The sequence below is a fragment of the Betta splendens genome, chromosome 4 (assembly GCF_900634795.4).
Source record: "Betta splendens chromosome 4, fBetSpl5.4, whole genome shotgun sequence".
In the NCBI taxonomy this organism is placed as follows: domain Eukaryota; kingdom Metazoa; phylum Chordata; class Actinopteri; order Anabantiformes; family Osphronemidae; genus Betta; species Betta splendens.
This window is the reverse complement of record NC_040884.2, coordinates 20,590,931-20,606,614: the sequence shown is the minus strand read 5'-3', so window position 1 is coordinate 20,606,614 and position 15,684 is coordinate 20,590,931. Positions and strand designations below refer to the sequence as shown.

Below are 15,684 nucleotides of genomic sequence, written 5' to 3'. Positions count from 1 at the left end.
CATCCATGAGTTTGTTATAGTCCTCCATTCGAACAGTACAATGGTTCTGCCTCACATACAGTTAGGACCATAAATATTTGGACAGAGACAAATTTCTTCTAATTTTGTTTCTGTACATTACCACAGTGAATTTTAAATGAAACAACTCAGATACCATTGAAGTGCAGACTTCCAGCTTTAATTCCATGGGTTGAACAAAAAGATTGCATAAAAATGTGAAAAACTAAAGCATTTATTAAACACAATCCCTTCATTTCATGGGCTCGTAAGTAATTGGACAAATGAAATAACTGAAAATAAAATGGTCATTACTAATATTTGGTTGAAAACCCTTTGTTGGCAATGACAGCCTGAAGTCTTGAACTCATGGACATCACGAGATGCTGGGTTTTCTCCTTCTGAATGCTCTGCCAGGCCTTTACTGCAGCGGCTTTCAGTTGCTGTTTGTTTGTGGGCCTTTCTGTCTGCAGTTTAGTCTTCAACAAGTGAAATGCATGCTCAATTGGGTTAAGATCAGGTGACTGACTTGGCCATTCAAGCATATTCCACTTCTTTGCTTTAATAAACTCCTGAGTTGCTTTGGCTGTATGTTTTGGGTCGTTGTCCATCTGTATTATGAAACACCGCCCAATCAGTTTGACTGCATTCACCTGGATCTGCGCAGACAGTATGTCTCTGAACACCTCAGAATTCATTCGGCTGCTTCTGTCCTGTGTCACGTCATCAATAAACACTAGTGTCCCAGTGCCACTAGCAGCCATGCACGCCCAGGCCATCACACTGCCTCCACAGTGTTTTACTGATGATGTAGTGTGCTTTGGATCATGAGCTTCTCCATGCCTTCTCCATACTTTTCTCTTACCATCATTCTGGTAGAGGTTGATTTTGGTTTCATCTGTCCAAAGAATGTTTTTCCAGAACTGTGCTGGCTTTTTTAGATGCTTTCTAGCAAAGTCCAATCTGGCCTTCCTATTCTTGAGGCTTATGAGTGGCTTGCACCTTGCAGTGTACCCTCTGTATCTACTTTCATGCAGTCTTCTCTTTATGGTAGACTTGGATATTGATACGCCTACCTCCTGAAGAGTGTTGTTCACTTGGTTGGCTGTTGTGAATGGGTTCCTCTTCACCATGGAAATGATTCTGCAATCATCCACCACTGTTGTCCTCCGTGGTCGTCCAGGTCTTTTTGCATTCACCAGTGCTTTCTTTCTTTCTCAGGATGTACCACACTGTTGATTTTGCCACTCCTAATACTGTAGCAATTTCTCGCATGGTTTTTTTCTGTTTTCTCAGCTTAATGATGGCTCGTTTCACCTGCATGGAGAACTCCTTTGACCGCATGTTGTCTGTTCACAGCAAAATCTTCAAAATGTAAACACGAGTCCTCTAATCAACTCCAGGCCTTTTATCTGCTTCACTCATAATGACATAACAAGGGAATTGTCCACACCTGCCCATGCAATAGCATGGAAGTCAATTGTCCAATTACTTACGAGCCCATGAAATGAAGGGATTGTGTTTAATAAATGCTTTAGTTTTTCACATTTTTATGCAATCTTTTTGTTCAACCCATGGAATTAAAGCTGAGAGTCTGCACTTCAATGGCATCTGAGTTGTTTCATTTAAAATTCACTGTGGTAATGTACAGAAACAAAATTTGAAAAAATGTTTCTCTGTCCAAATATTTATGGTCCTGACTGTAGGCTTTAGAAAATTTGTTCCATATTTTCTGACAGTCATATCTGAAAACATATGCACTTACTTATTACATGGGATGGTCAAAAACAGCTCATGCACTGCAGCCTCCAATACACAAATGGTTGAAAAAATATCTACCTTAGTTTTAGCTGATTTTCCCTAGTAAACTGGATCAATAGTATACTGTCTCACATGAGCATAATAATAAGAGAAATTGGGTCACTGTTCTCACTTTTTATACATGACCAGAATAAACATAAACATATAAAATAAACATAAATAATCACTCACCCTTTGAACGTTTCACACCTGTCAATAAAAGTTGACTTGAAACCTGTTTTTTTCCCACTGTCAGACACAACGAAACTCCCAGCACAATAATCACAACAACAACCGCCCCAACGATGACAGCAATCCAGGTGAGTTTCATGATTTGCTTAAATAATAATAGCAATAATAACACAAACTGTGGATGCAGCACTGAGCCCGTTGTTCTAACCTGAAATGCCTGTTGCGCTCTGGTGTCTGCTTCTTTATAAAGTCCTCTCTAAGACTCTGGTCCAATCACCGCCTCTGTTTTAGTGGAGCTGATGAAACTGAGGTCAGCAGATCACGTTAAGCTAACAAAAGCAAAAGTAAAAAAACCACACTGGGAGAATTTAGAGTATGTGAACTTATGCAACATAGTGTGAACTCTTGTCTTTGTTTAAATGAACTATTTGTTATGTTCAAAAGTACTAGAATAATATTTTTTCATTGAGTTTTTTTTTAATTTATAAACTTAATAACAGTTTGGTGTGAGCAGGACTGTTTGTGATGTGATTATTTACTATAAAACACAAGCTCTCCTAAGGGGATGCGTCAAAATGCAAAGAGCAAGTTTCCCACTGTGGAACTAATAATGGAATTTCATTTCCTTACCTATAAGAAATGACACTTTGCTACATTGTAAATTATTGACTTTACATTTTCTAAAAGTGGGAACATTTGCTGTCTCCTCAAAATAATTCAACACACGTCATTAACGGCCACAAAAGAGAGATCACCTCTAAGTGAAAATGTCAAATTGGGCCCAATTAGCCATTTCCTTGTGTCATGTAACTTGTTGTTACTACAAAGTCTCAGGTGTGTTAGATTTGGTGTTATTGCTCTCACTTTCTCATACCGAGCACTGGAAGTTTAACATGGCAGGAAAATGATCTACTTCATGTTTGCTCTCCTCCTCGTCAGTTCCTCTTCTGGAGTAAAACCAGGATGCTGATGCACAGCTATGCTGCTGGGGTTGTGTGTCACTTCTGGACTCAGGACACAATCAGCATAAATGTAACAATGATTTATTCTTTTATTTTCAGTTTGCATTAAACATCAAACGTCTACTTCAAAGCGGATAAATGCATATCTGCAATAATCTGGTCAAGTTCATAAACCATGTACTTTATTGCTTACAGACAGAAACTCTTTATTCATGTGTTTTTATCCACCTAGATAAGCTCTCTGCAGCTGTTTGATTTATTGAAAAACACATGAATAAAGAGCCCCTGTTTAAAAAAAATAAAGTACATGGTTTATGAACCAAATTATTGTAGATATGCATTTATCAGCTTTAAAGTAGACGTTTGATGTTTAACGCAAACTGAAAATAAAAGAATGAATCATTGTTACATATATGCTGACTGTGTCCTGAGTCCAAAAGTGACACTGTCGTGTGAATGTATGTCACCTCTGGTTCACACACAACCGTTAAAACCTCAGTGGTCTGAAGGCCCGGGCATCAAACCAGAAGCAGGTGGAATACGTTCAGCGCATACTTTCTATTCTGTTCAGTGGTTTAGTGGCTTGGCTTTATTTTCTCACAGCTTTTTATAATACAGACAGTAAGTCACAGTTTCACCTGAAGCAAAAAAGAAACTAATCATTTGTCATCACATTATGACCCAAACATTCACCTTTTATTAGAAAACCAGCACCAGTTAGTTTGACATTTGGCCTGAATTAGTAGCAGCACCTGCATGTTATTGCATGTTATACAAAAGAAAGGCACGTTGTCATAAGATGTTATTCATGGTATAAAAAACAAAACTGGTCCACGAGCAACAAGTAAACAGGTACCGATGTGAAACATCTTCACCAACAGGGTCCACACGTTCTCTTTGGATCCGAGCTGCACGCCTGGATCTGAGCCCTGCAGAGATCGACAGGTTAGCGACGTGAAGTCCCAGCATGGGACGAGCGCTGTCTCCTCAAACACTCACTCAGGCACTGCCCTGCAGCTGTAGCTGATCCCAGCGCCCAGCGTGTCCAGGAGATCTTTTAAGGATGCGTTGGAACAGTCTGTCCTGAGGAGGGGAGCGAGAACCAGCCAATCGACGGCCTTTACTCATTTCACATAGGAAATCTCTGCTTCACTCTACAACATCCACACAGATTTCTCCAACTCAGATGTATAATAGCAAATATTACCCAGTGTTGTTCTGCGTGACCAGGATCACATTCAGGCTCCTGACCCTGTAGTTTAACCGCTTTATCTCAATGCTTCCAAAAATGCTGATGAAACAGAGATAATCAGTTGAGTGAAGTTGAATGAAATGAGTGGAATCAACAGGTGATAAATGGTGGAAGCTCTAAAATATGACACCAAACACATAATCAGTATCTGCTATTTCTTTCCTCCTTTCATGTCAGGACCAGCAGCCCAGAGCCACGTACCTCGCAGGGCTGAAGGGAGTGCTGATGGATCCGTTCAGCATAACGGTGACGTCTCCGCACGCAGCTTCTGCAAACTACACACACACACACACACACACACACACACACACACACACACACACACACACACACACACACACACACACACACACACACACACACACGCCACGCGGCATTCAGGACTCCAGCAGACATTGTTTCAGCCACCGAGTGTTGCAGTGGAAAAGCAGCAGGTGTTTGTGCGCTGCTCCCACGCGAGAAGGGAGAAGTAGGTCAGCGCCACAACATTCCCTGCATGACAACAAGGGCTCCGGTTCGTGGAGCGGCTGCCAAGTGCAAGTCACCGGTAATGAGCTGGTCGGAGGACGGCTGCTTTGTGAGCTACACGACGGTATTATTCATGCAAACCCCGTTTCACATCCTGTTGTGTGATAAGTGTGAAAACGTGTGGGCCGCTGCTGCCGTTGCCGCCGCTCAGGAGAGATGTGAGCAATGTGGCTCCATGGAGAGCAGCACAAAGCCTCATTGAGGAGCAGGCAGGGCGACCTTTTCCTCGAACCACCTAAAAACAGGAGACTGGCTGCACCTCATGTCCAAACGTGTCACTCCGACCCCCTCCTCCCCCCGAGGACTGTTACTCTGTGGTTAAAAACATTCTTGCTGATAACTTACAGCAGCTGAGGCTCTGTTCCAAAACGAGCGGACGGGGTTGTTCTCACACTGGCTCCAACCCGGGCATCCAGACGTGAAGGTTTCTACACACAGTCATTTACAGTAGTTGGTTACAGGCAGTGATGTGATCAGCGTTCCTACACTTTCTCCTCTTTGGCCTGAGGCTGTCAACAGAACTAGCAGCTCAAGCATCGCTTCTCTGCTGGTTCTTCCGGTTTCTCCCTCCCAAACATGATAGTTTTATCTCTGTTTTTCAGACTCGGGGCTCAGCTGCCAGCTGTTCCCCACTAGGATGTGACTAAAGGAAGTGAGATGAGTGATACATGAGTACATGCGAAGGCTCGTGACACAATATTAGCTGATATTACTTATTATCAGTTATGGCTCCTATCTGAGCTCCCTGTAGCCGTCACTGAGGGGGAGTCTGTTTAGAGACGCTCACCGCTGCTGTTCTCCTTTCCACACCAGGTCAGGCCGTCCAGCATAAACCCCAACAGCGTGTCCTCCATGGTGATATAACAATCTCTCTTTGCTGTGAAAGCATGGACAATCTGCTTTGTTTTGCTCCAGAACAGCTCCTGACCCCAAACACAGATCGGATCGCTTTAATAACCGGGTCAGACCCCTGAACGGACTGGATGATGATGGTAGATTCTTACCCTGTTGCAGACAGGTTGGATGGAGGCTGCAGCCATGAGAGCGTTATAGGCCTCCATCGGGACATTGCAAGGGTCCCGCCTCACATATGCTTGAGAAAATACTTTCCATATGTTCTGACAGTCAGGCCTGAAAACATATGCACTTAGTTATTACATGGGAGGCTCAAAAACAACAGCTCATTCAGCCTCCAATACACAAATGGGTGAAATGTATCAACTTTAGTTTAGTTTTTAATAAAGTGGGACTCACATGCTCATTATGAAATAACAGTGACGTCACTCACCCATTGAACTTCTCACACCTCTCGATAAAAGTTGACTGGAATCCGTTTGCCCCCTGATTGCGCCGCGACAGACCGAGCACCAGCGCCAGCACAAAAATCACAACTAAAACAACGGCGACGCAAATAAAGATGCGGCGGCTCCTGCGCTTTGTGCGATTGGCGTCCTGCTCCATTTACTGATAATAAGAGTCTTAACAGAAACTCCGGATGCTGCAGTCAGCCGTTACAACTTGAACCGCCTGTTGCGCTCTCTCAAGTGAAGCTTTTACTCTGTTCAAGGCAGCCGTCGGTTAGTTGACGTGCGGGATTCATAAAATGTTTACGGTAACAGTGTTGAGACGACTCAGAGGAGCCACAGCGAGCAACATAAATACACGAACAGTAAAATTAAATAATATTTACTGTGAACAGTAAAATTAGATAATATTTACTGTGAACAGTAAAATTAGATACTATTTACTGTGACTGTGATGAAGTAGAACTGTGAAGGAATCATGATCTACTAATTTGAGGAACTCGTTTTATTCAGAGCGAACGTTCGGTTATTTATGTCAAAGTGGTTTAGTGGATTACTCAAAAACTACACGTTAAAAAGTATAATAACAATAGTATTACCGTAATTATTGCATGACTCCCGCACTGCAACTATCTAGAGTGGCGCAATAACCGCCTCTGGTCCAATCACTGTCTCTGGTTTGGTGGAGCTGCTTAAACTGAAAAACGACGTCAAATCAAAGGTGACAAAAGAAAAAAAAAAAGGAAATTAAATTGAATTATTAAAATCCTACTTTCTTCAAACGTTATTCTAATTTACTCACCAGGCACATTTTATTATGTCAGTTTGGTGTGAGGACAGTTTGTGATATTAAAAACAAACAAACAAAAAAACCTATTTACTATAAAACACAAGCTGCAGCAAAAATAGGCATATTTGCATTCGTATAATTATCTGCTTTGCAGTTCACTGTAATCCTGCTAATTAGTATGTTTCTCCCCATCAAACAGCAGCATTTGATTGGGATCCTCCAGAGAAGCTTTACAACAACAGGTGGGTCAAAGAGGATCAATTAAACTGGAGCATATAATAATCCTTCACACAACTCAATTCTACTGCCACAAACAGGATTTCTTTATTTTATAAAATGCTGTAGACATGTTGTTAAAACCCTTACATGAATGTCAGAGCTCAGAAGGCATGTTAGGAATCCTTTTCTTTCTTTCAACTGTGACCTTTTAAGTTCCACAGTACTGAAATTATAGACTTATAGTACATTGGAAAAGCTGTTACAGTAGTGACAGTAGTTCAAACAATTACAGTATCTGTTAGACTAATCTGTCTGCATTCTAATGTCAACATTGAACTTGTTGAGCCATGCTGCAGAAATTCCTTGGAACTAGTTCAGGTTCAGCGTACAGTAGGAGTAAACAGGTAACTGATGTTACAGGATGTGTCATAAAATTACTGTATTGGCATTTATTATCCGTACATATCTTTATCACATTTTAATGAACCTAACCTGTGCTCATCCAGCTCAGCAGTAAACTCACAGTACACTGGCCCTGTTTTTATGTGCTCTTAGAGATGACTGTAATCACTGCTGCTGGTGCTGTTACATTAACATCAACAGACTCAAAGTCTTAATCTGTCCATGCTTCATTTCTGGATGGATTTACATTCAGATCATTCCATTTCATCCCAGGTGCTTTATTTGTCTGTAAAGCCTTTCAGGAGGCTGGCTGCACACGTCTGGCATGAAGGCTGTTTGGGGTCCTGGACACACTGGAGAATCATCAGGGTCCTGTTAACAAATGGCATTTATTTCAATCGCAATAAAAGACCTTCATTAGTTCTCACATTTAGAGACGGAGGCTGTCACTTACTGATCGTTGTCTGTGCAGGTCCAGTGGAAACCTCTGGACTGGAGGATGTGGAGCAGGTCTACAATGGATCCTTGGGAACATGATTCTCTGTGGCAATAAGCAAAACTTTTATGTCTGGCCATGAGTAACTCTCTGATGCCTGTATTATGTCTTCTGCAATGAAGCTCAACCTCAACCTTTTAGTAACTTGTCTAAAGAATTTTCTTCACCTTAGTGGTGAGTCCTGAACCACATCTGGCTGCTCTCCAATACACTTTACAACTAGTCTGAAACTCAGGTTTAGTGATGTTCCCCTTTGCGGCCCCTTTTATTGGATCTTTGGGAATTCTCTGGCATGCACAGGCCCAAACCTTGGCTAATCCTCATGTTGTGTACTCTACTCTGAGCATGGCCATAACGTAAACATGGAAATGAATAAAGCAGGTCTTTCTTCTCACATGCTGGGTCCGTTTAGATTGGTCACCACCTTAACATTGACATAATCCACCTTCTGTGGATCGAGGTTGTCCAGTTCAACACTTCCAAACATGCTGTAACAAAACAACAAGACTCTTTTAGTTCATATTCAACAAACACTGAGACACAATCTTTGCTTCATAGCTTCTACCTTTTCCTGTTAAAGGCGTTAACTATGGATCCGTTCAGTAACACAGTGACGTTCCCGCAAGCCATTTCTGCAAACTTAACAAATGGAACGCGAAAATCACAAGAGAGCATTATATTACAGCTGTTTTGGAACAATATGCAACATTCTTCAGCTTCAACATTACACTCACAATCTGTGATGCTTGCCTCCACAAGGAATACACCGGATGATTCCCGCACGTAGACCACTCCGGACAAGAGCTGAAATCAAAACCTGTGTCAAATTCAGACGTGTCATTACTTGACAGCTGAGCTGCAGCTGAGAGACTGCTAATGTAGTGAATCATTGTTACAGTATGCAGACTGTTATTTTTCACCCAAGAAGTGATGTACCGGAGTCTTCCTGTCCGCACCAGATCAGGTCGTTGAACATGTAGCCGACCGGTGTGTCCTCCAGAGTCCAGAAGTGACGCACAACCGCAGCATAGCTGTGCATCAGTGTCCTGGTTTTACTCCAGAAGAGGAACTGATGAGGAGGAGAGCAAACATGAAGTAAATCATTTTCCTCTGGTACAAACACATGAGTGATGGAGGCCCAGTGTGATGCTTCTCACCCTATCACAAGGCCAGGACTGAGGCACGGCATAAAACATCTGACCATAATCCTCCACCGTCACGTTACAATAGGACTGATGCACGACCGCCTCCTCAAACTGTCTCCAGATCTCCTCACAGTCGTACCTGCGTTTAAAGGTTGAGTGCACATAGCTTCATGTTGTGACAGGTTAGTAGCAGTCACTTCCGACCTACTGTCCATACTGCGATGAAGATCCTTGATGAAAAACTGACAAAAGAAAGCTCAGAAGAGACCAGAACATGCTCTGACTCATTCAACATTCATGACCAGGCTGAACAGGTTTCACTGACGATCATGTGTGGGCTTCACACTGACATGAAACTTTCACACAGCACAGCGAGGCTGGAGCATTACCTGTAACTGGGGTTCACTAGGTTGATGTAATTGTAACACCTCCCAACCACAATTTGCCTGATGTTGGGGGTTGTTCCGAGCTGAGCCCTCAGTTGACTGGGGCAGAGCAGGAGCGGAAGGAAACCTTGAGAGTGCAGATAAAGACAAGTAGTAAAAACAATGTAATGAGAACACAATGGCAATGCAGTGAAGGATTACTTACATATGGGTAGTACAAAAGACATGTTTTTTTTGTGGCAGGTACGACGGCGAGACCCAGTTCTGCTCTCATAGAAGTAAATAGATTATTTTGTGCCTCTTTAATGCCTTACTGTAAATGAGAAAAAACAAACAATAAGAAAACTTCAGCATCCATGGATTTGACTCCAGGCCAGCAGGTCATTATCTGGGAACTGAGAGGGTGTGACTGATTAACATCTAATCACTGTGAGGCATTTCCTCCTGTGATTTGAGCGTTAAGGCTTGGCAGGTGTTGAAACACCCGATGTTAACACATACTGATCCTTATGAACCATGAACAACCAAACGTCCTGGTAGCAAGTGCTGACCGGGTTTGTTCACCTTGTGTTTAGCACATGCAACAATTCAACATGCAGTTTCATAAAGAAGTACACGCTCACCATTCTCCTCACAAGAAGAGGTTTCTCCAGTGCTTCCTGCTGAGGTTCTCTGTGGTGAACGCTGTAGAAATGTCCCCACTCCTCACCAGCTCAGACACATTCACAGCACAGTTGAGACGTTCTCTGCCTCCTATTGCAGAGCGCACATCCACATGACTCGCATTATGGGCCCATTAAGAATCTACCCGTCACAGTGTGTGTGTTGTTCTCTGTAACATGGTGCCATGGGCGGTCTGTGTCGTTTGGGTCATTCTTTAGATTGAACTATGAGCCCTGTAATAATATTTTAAATGCAGCAGATGTTCATTTTGTAACAGCTTCCTCCATAAGGGACCGTACATTTAGGTCACATACAGTATTATTACTGCCACCTTCTGGGCTGTGGAAAGTTTGTCGAGTGTTGTAAAAAAAACTATTCAACTTTCATCCTTCACTTCAGCTCAAATACACATTTTTATCTCTAAATGAATTTCTCGGCAAATGAAATACTCTGTAATCCAATTATCATAAGTGCAATTTCTATTTTAACGCAGACTACTATAGACATTGATTTATATTTCATAATGTAGCAATGTGTCTTGTATTTATAAAAAAACAAACTCCTTTGTTGCTGCCTTAACAAGTTTTACTTGTTTTACTACTTTAGTAACGCATGAATTTCCTCGAACGACGAATGACATTATTGTAACCAATGAGAGCGTAGACGTCATACGCAACGACACATCCTGACCAATGAGAGTAGGAGTCCCCCAAGGTCCCACCCACCACTTTTGACAGGGCAACACAGTAAAGTCAGACAGTGAGAGTTAGCATTAGCTCAGTCAAGCAGCTTTAGTAGCTGCCTCGGACTCAGCATTCGCTCAATTATGCTAATTTGTGTTCTTTATATGGCTTTTTAACCTTTATCTTGTCGTAGCCGTGCACGCGCGTGACTCGCTTGTTAGCATAAGGCGGTAGTTCCTCTTGATTAGCTATCAAGCTACTGTATGTCATCGTAGCAACGGGGAGCTCATTTATTGCCAGGCATCATTTTAATAGGTCGGTGACTCTTTTATTTAATCAGCATGGGTGATCCCTGGCAGGAGTGTATGGACCACTGCGTGGAGATCACCAGAAAGGCTGGCAAGGTGAGGAAGCCAAGTCTCTCCTTACATGGTCTGGAAATAGCTTTGTTTTCAGTGTAAACGTTATACATCATTAGCTGTGTGGGTTGAATGAGATACTTGAAGACTTACTGAGTGTAATCCTTGAAGTATTGAGTCTGATGCACAACAAATGAGTGTGCACAATTTCTGGCAGACGCTATGATCATGTGTGATCATCACTATACAGACAAGCATTAATATCTTTGGGGCTTTGGAGCTTACACCTAACCATCTGTGACCCATCGGTGCCAACAGTATGTTTCACTGACGCTTTACATGTTGGGCTAATTAATGTAGCAGATGCAGCCAGTCATCCCAAAAATCCCCTCGCTGAGTCTGTCGTTGTGTTTCTCCCAGATGATCTGCGACGCGCTCCAACAGGACATCACTGTCATGGAGAAAAGCTCGCCTGTCGACCTGGTGACGGAGACGGACCAGAAAGTAGAGCAGCTCATTATATCGTCCATCAAGGAAAAGTATCCTACACACAGGTATTTCACCTGTTATGAGCCAAAACACCCAAATGATTAATAAGCAAAAATAAATAGCTTGTATATTATCATGTTTCAACATTTTCTTGCTTTATGACTTTGAAGCTTCATTGGAGAAGAGTCGGTGGCTGCAGGTGCACCAAGTGTCCTCACAGACAATCCAACTTGGATCATTGATCCCATTGATGGTACTACTAACTTTGTTCACAGGTACTGCTGCCTGCCTTAAATACTGTATGAACCAGAATGAAACCTGATACTGCACTAGCTTCATTTGATCTTTGTCACTATTTTTATCTTTTAATTAGGTTCTTGTCTGTTAGGGTCAATTAGATCATGTAGATGGAACTGCAGTGAGAAAAGAAATTGAATCCTGTAATCTTAAGTCTGAAGGGATTTCCTTAACTGACTGTTGTATGTTTTACACATCCTCTTTGCAGGTTCCCATTTGTGTCTGTGTCAATCGGCTTCACTGTGAATAAAGAGGTAGCGTTTATTGTTTATCAATCTCCAGTAAAGTACATGATTTTTGGTTTTTGTTTGATTTTTCTTTTGCTCCTTGGCCTCAGATTGAGTTTGGGATTGTCTACAGCTGTGTTGAGGACAAAATGTACACAGCACGGAAAGGGAAAGGCGCATTCTGCAACGGCGTCCCCATCAAGGTTTCTGGACAGGAAGGTGAATGTTAATCACATAAGGTTTCAGCCTGTAATCTATAATATATCCACAAGGTGGAGCCAGCATGACAGCAAAAATGTTAGCTTATGTCATTCTAAACAGTAATCATGGGGGTCAGCGATTGTTATGTACACTGTGCGATTCTGTGTTGGTGATGAGTAAACCGCCTGTTTTTCTCTTTGTTGTGCTAAGACGTGAGGCAGTCTCTGGTACTGACAGAAATGGGATTTAAGAAGGATCCTGAGCAGTTTAAAACGATGCTGGCCAACGTCAAGACCATCCTCACCATCCCTGTACATGGGTAAACACTTCATGTCCCTATACACGTTAAGTGATTATGCTTTAAAACCCTCCAACATCTGTGACAACCAAATAGGGGTTGTTTCACAATAAACGCCCTGTGCTGAGTGCTTTTAGTGTATAGCAACACTCAAATAGTTCCTCTTCCAGGCCTCCTGTGTGACTGATAGCAGAGTTTTGTTCTTTCATTTCCTGTGAATACCTGGTGCGTAAAAAAGCAATTTTAATCCTGGAATTGGTGGAGTCTCTTCGCTGTAAGTTGTGGTGTTTACAGGATATAAAATATTCCCATAAATATTCTCGCCAACTGGGTTTGATTTGTTGTTTCTTGAGGATTATAGCTCAAAGCATTTCAGCGAACACATAAAATGGAATCCACCATCTGGTAGTTAAAAGTTTCCAGTACATGTTCTCATGTAAAAATCTTCTCTGCGCTTCGCAGGATTCGCTCTCCGGGCAGCGCCGCCGTCAACATGTGTCTGGTCGCGTGCGGCTCGGCCGACGCTTACTACCACATGGGCATCCACTGCTGGGACATGGCCGGAGGCGCAGCGATCGTCAGAGAGGCCGGGGGCGTCGTCCTGGACATTTCAGGTGAGTCAGTGACAAAGCAGAAGCTTGTCAGTCGCACTCCTGCAGACATTTTCGAAGGCTGCTGAGTCACCGGATGGAATGATGGAAGCGGGCAGCAGCTGGGAAACCTGTGGGAAAGCTGCAGCCTGGATTTCCTCACAGAGACTGGATGCAGCAAAACGTGTTGCTGTTACTTCGGTGCCAACGCAGCAACGACATTTTAATGTTTATGAATAATTTATTGTTCCTAACTCTCAATGATGGGAGAAGCGGCGCAACTACTTTGTATAGAGACAGCTGAGACCAAACCGATGCTGTTGTTGAGTATATGGGTATAAACAGTCCCAATTCAGATGAGGCCTCCTTCAGAAGCTCAGGTTTATGGCTCTTATGAGTCGTGCTTATCATTTCGCCTCTCGCCCAGGTGGACCGTTTGACCTCATGTCTCGGAGGCTGATCGCGGCCAGCACCAGGGCAATAGCCGAGCGCATCGCTAAGGAGGTAACGGAGTTTCACGTGGGCAGGGACGACACAGATGGCGTGTAAACTCCCAGCAACTCCTTAGCCAACGCAACAGTTGCTTAAACGCGCTCGATGGCTGTTTGCTGAACAGGTCAGATGTGAATCCTTGCCTTAAAGAACCTATACGACAGTTACCTCTTGAAACTACTGTAAGCGGCCAGTGGGTTTGTTAAAGATTTAGCACGAGTCATTTTTCTGCTGTGTGATTCCTTTTGTGTGTTTATTTGTTTATTCATTAATCAAGATTCCAAGTATCTGTTCTGTTGGATTTAAGTAAATGTAAACGCCAACACTGGTTTGCACCATGAGATCAGAGGAATGTGTTCACAGCACGCTATGAATCTTCTTTACTGTATCGCTGCACTGATGGTGTTCAATATTTTATTATTAAATGTGCTTCGTATGGATGTAATGAAATCCCCACAAAACGCAGCATCGCCTGCTCAAGTCCCAACTTCTTTGTGACACATGAAGGTGAAATGCATTTTGTGATCAACTACACAAAATAAAAACAACACTTCTGAGTTGAGTTGTGTCTGTTTAACCACAAACAAAAATTATTTACATAGTTTCCTAAAACCTGTGAGTGCTGCCTTAAATCCTTTACCGGCCTGTCAGCTTATCAAACCTGAGTATTTACAGCTTGATTAGTGGATGCCTGTCCCACCTTGCTAATATTGGCCCATATCAGACAAGTGCTCGGGAAGTAAATAAGTGGCAATGTTTGCTTTGACCTAGAAAAATGATAAACTGTCTTCTCTCCTTTTGATAAAATCTTTAGAGTACAAACAAGCGCGTGTCTCTTGCGGAATGCAGGAAACAGAATAAACAGAAAGCCTTCACCTGACACTCCATAAAACAAAAGGAGGAAAAAAACCCACGGTGACTGCTACCGTTGTGATTTAGTAGCCAGATAAAAGCATTCGCAGTCATTACACCATGTAAAACTCTCCGCTGCGTTTCCCCTGCCCTTTCACTGAGTGCTGCAGATGCTGTACGTGCAGAGCGGTGCGCTGCCCCCTGGGCTGCTGTGCTCTATGAAGTAGCCTCCAGCTTTGCTCTCCACAGACTGTTGGATCTACTTTTGCGGCTCGTGTTTGCTGATGACTAGCAAATGGTTTTATAACACTTTACTTGAGCAAACCCGAGTCTTATATGTTGCAGAAATCAATGGTCCATGTTCGTTTGCAGCGAGGTTCAGACAGAATCACCAGAGCTGGCAGTTTGAAAGGCAGGACCGTGTGTGTGTGTGTGTGTGTGTGTGTGTGTGTGTGTGTGTGTGTGTGTGTGTGTGTGTGTTGTTTTGGTTCAGTATTTGACAGACAGTGATGAATCTTCAGTGGAGCAGAATGTGACCTGACAATCGAATCATCCTGGATGTGTCTCTCATGTACAACATGCTTAATTTGATTTCTGCACGTAATTGATCATCGGGATTTAGAAGCACGTTAACACATTAAAAACACCTGATGACGTTAGCATGTTGGCGCACGCTGTGTGAGCTGAGTGCAGCTCAAATATTTGGAGGTTTGTTAGATGGCGAAACCTTTCCCGCTCCTGTGTGAGAGCCCAACATTGACCTTCAGCATCGTGGCAGCCGTCAGTTACACCTCTGATCCTAGGGAACAAAACATCCCAAACATCCATCATCCCGGATAAATTATTCATAACGGACCTGCCAGGGAGCCAGCAGGACTGATGTATTTGTTTTGCTTGTCCTATCACTTTCCTGTGCCTGTCTGCCAGCGTTTTAGAGAGTGTCTTATATTTAGTGCACAACAGAGACAACAGGGGGACGACTGCTATCCTACTGCTCTCGGTCGCACAACCTCGTGCGGATCTGTTAAAATCAACAGATGGCTGCTTATTTCGTTGGCGC

At 42.9% G+C, this 15,684-nt stretch overlaps 3 protein-coding genes across 5 annotated transcripts; 1 reads left to right on the top strand and 2 right to left on the bottom strand.

Moving 5' to 3' along the window:
• Positions 1–3,625: 3,625 nt before the first annotated feature.
• On the bottom strand, positions 3,626–6,417 carry LOC114854615 (ADP-ribosyl cyclase/cyclic ADP-ribose hydrolase 1-like). 2 transcript variants are annotated; one of them, XM_029149193.3, is made up of 8 exons: positions 6,020–6,417; positions 5,736–5,862; positions 5,519–5,654; positions 5,077–5,159; positions 4,405–4,478; positions 4,159–4,242; positions 3,951–4,029; positions 3,626–3,880 (listed from the first exon to the last, which is right to left on the bottom strand). In XM_029149193.3, the coding sequence occupies exons 1-7, from the start codon at positions 6,190–6,192 to the stop codon at positions 3,951–3,953; spliced, it is 756 nt and encodes a 251-aa protein (XP_029005026.1). In that variant the 5' UTR covers positions 6,193–6,417; the 3' UTR covers positions 3,626–3,880. The 2 variants fall into 2 exon arrangements, with proteins under 2 accessions (XP_029005026.1, XP_029005025.1); XM_029149192.3 differs by having other exon boundaries at positions 3,951–4,034; positions 6,020–6,327.
• A 707-nt stretch (positions 6,418–7,124) lies between these two features.
• LOC114854614 (ADP-ribosyl cyclase/cyclic ADP-ribose hydrolase 1-like) lies at positions 7,125–10,255 on the bottom strand. Of its 2 annotated transcripts, none has more exons than XM_055508436.1 (10): positions 10,097–10,255; positions 9,679–9,786; positions 9,477–9,600; positions 9,100–9,226; positions 8,879–9,011; positions 8,677–8,759; positions 8,508–8,581; positions 8,338–8,430; positions 7,901–7,987; positions 7,125–7,818 (listed from the first exon to the last, which is right to left on the bottom strand). In XM_055508436.1, exons 2-10 carry the CDS (start codon positions 9,698–9,700, stop codon positions 7,725–7,727), a joined length of 837 nt encoding a protein of 278 aa, XP_055364411.1. In that variant the 5' UTR covers positions 9,701–9,786; positions 10,097–10,255; the 3' UTR covers positions 7,125–7,724. The 2 variants fall into 2 exon arrangements, with proteins under 2 accessions (XP_055364411.1, XP_029005023.1); XM_029149190.3 differs by having other exon boundaries at positions 8,677–8,746; positions 8,863–9,011; positions 10,097–10,254.
• Positions 10,256–10,849: 594 nt separating this feature from the next.
• Positions 10,850–14,329, top strand: impa2 (inositol monophosphatase 2). Its single transcript, XM_029149173.2, has 8 exons — positions 10,850–11,223; positions 11,599–11,732; positions 11,838–11,942; positions 12,173–12,218; positions 12,302–12,410; positions 12,603–12,711; positions 13,153–13,304; positions 13,708–14,329. Exons 1-8 carry the CDS (start codon positions 11,161–11,163, stop codon positions 13,827–13,829), a joined length of 840 nt encoding a protein of 279 aa, XP_029005006.1. The 5' UTR covers positions 10,850–11,160; the 3' UTR covers positions 13,830–14,329.
• Positions 14,330–15,684: the final 1,355 nt, after the last annotated feature.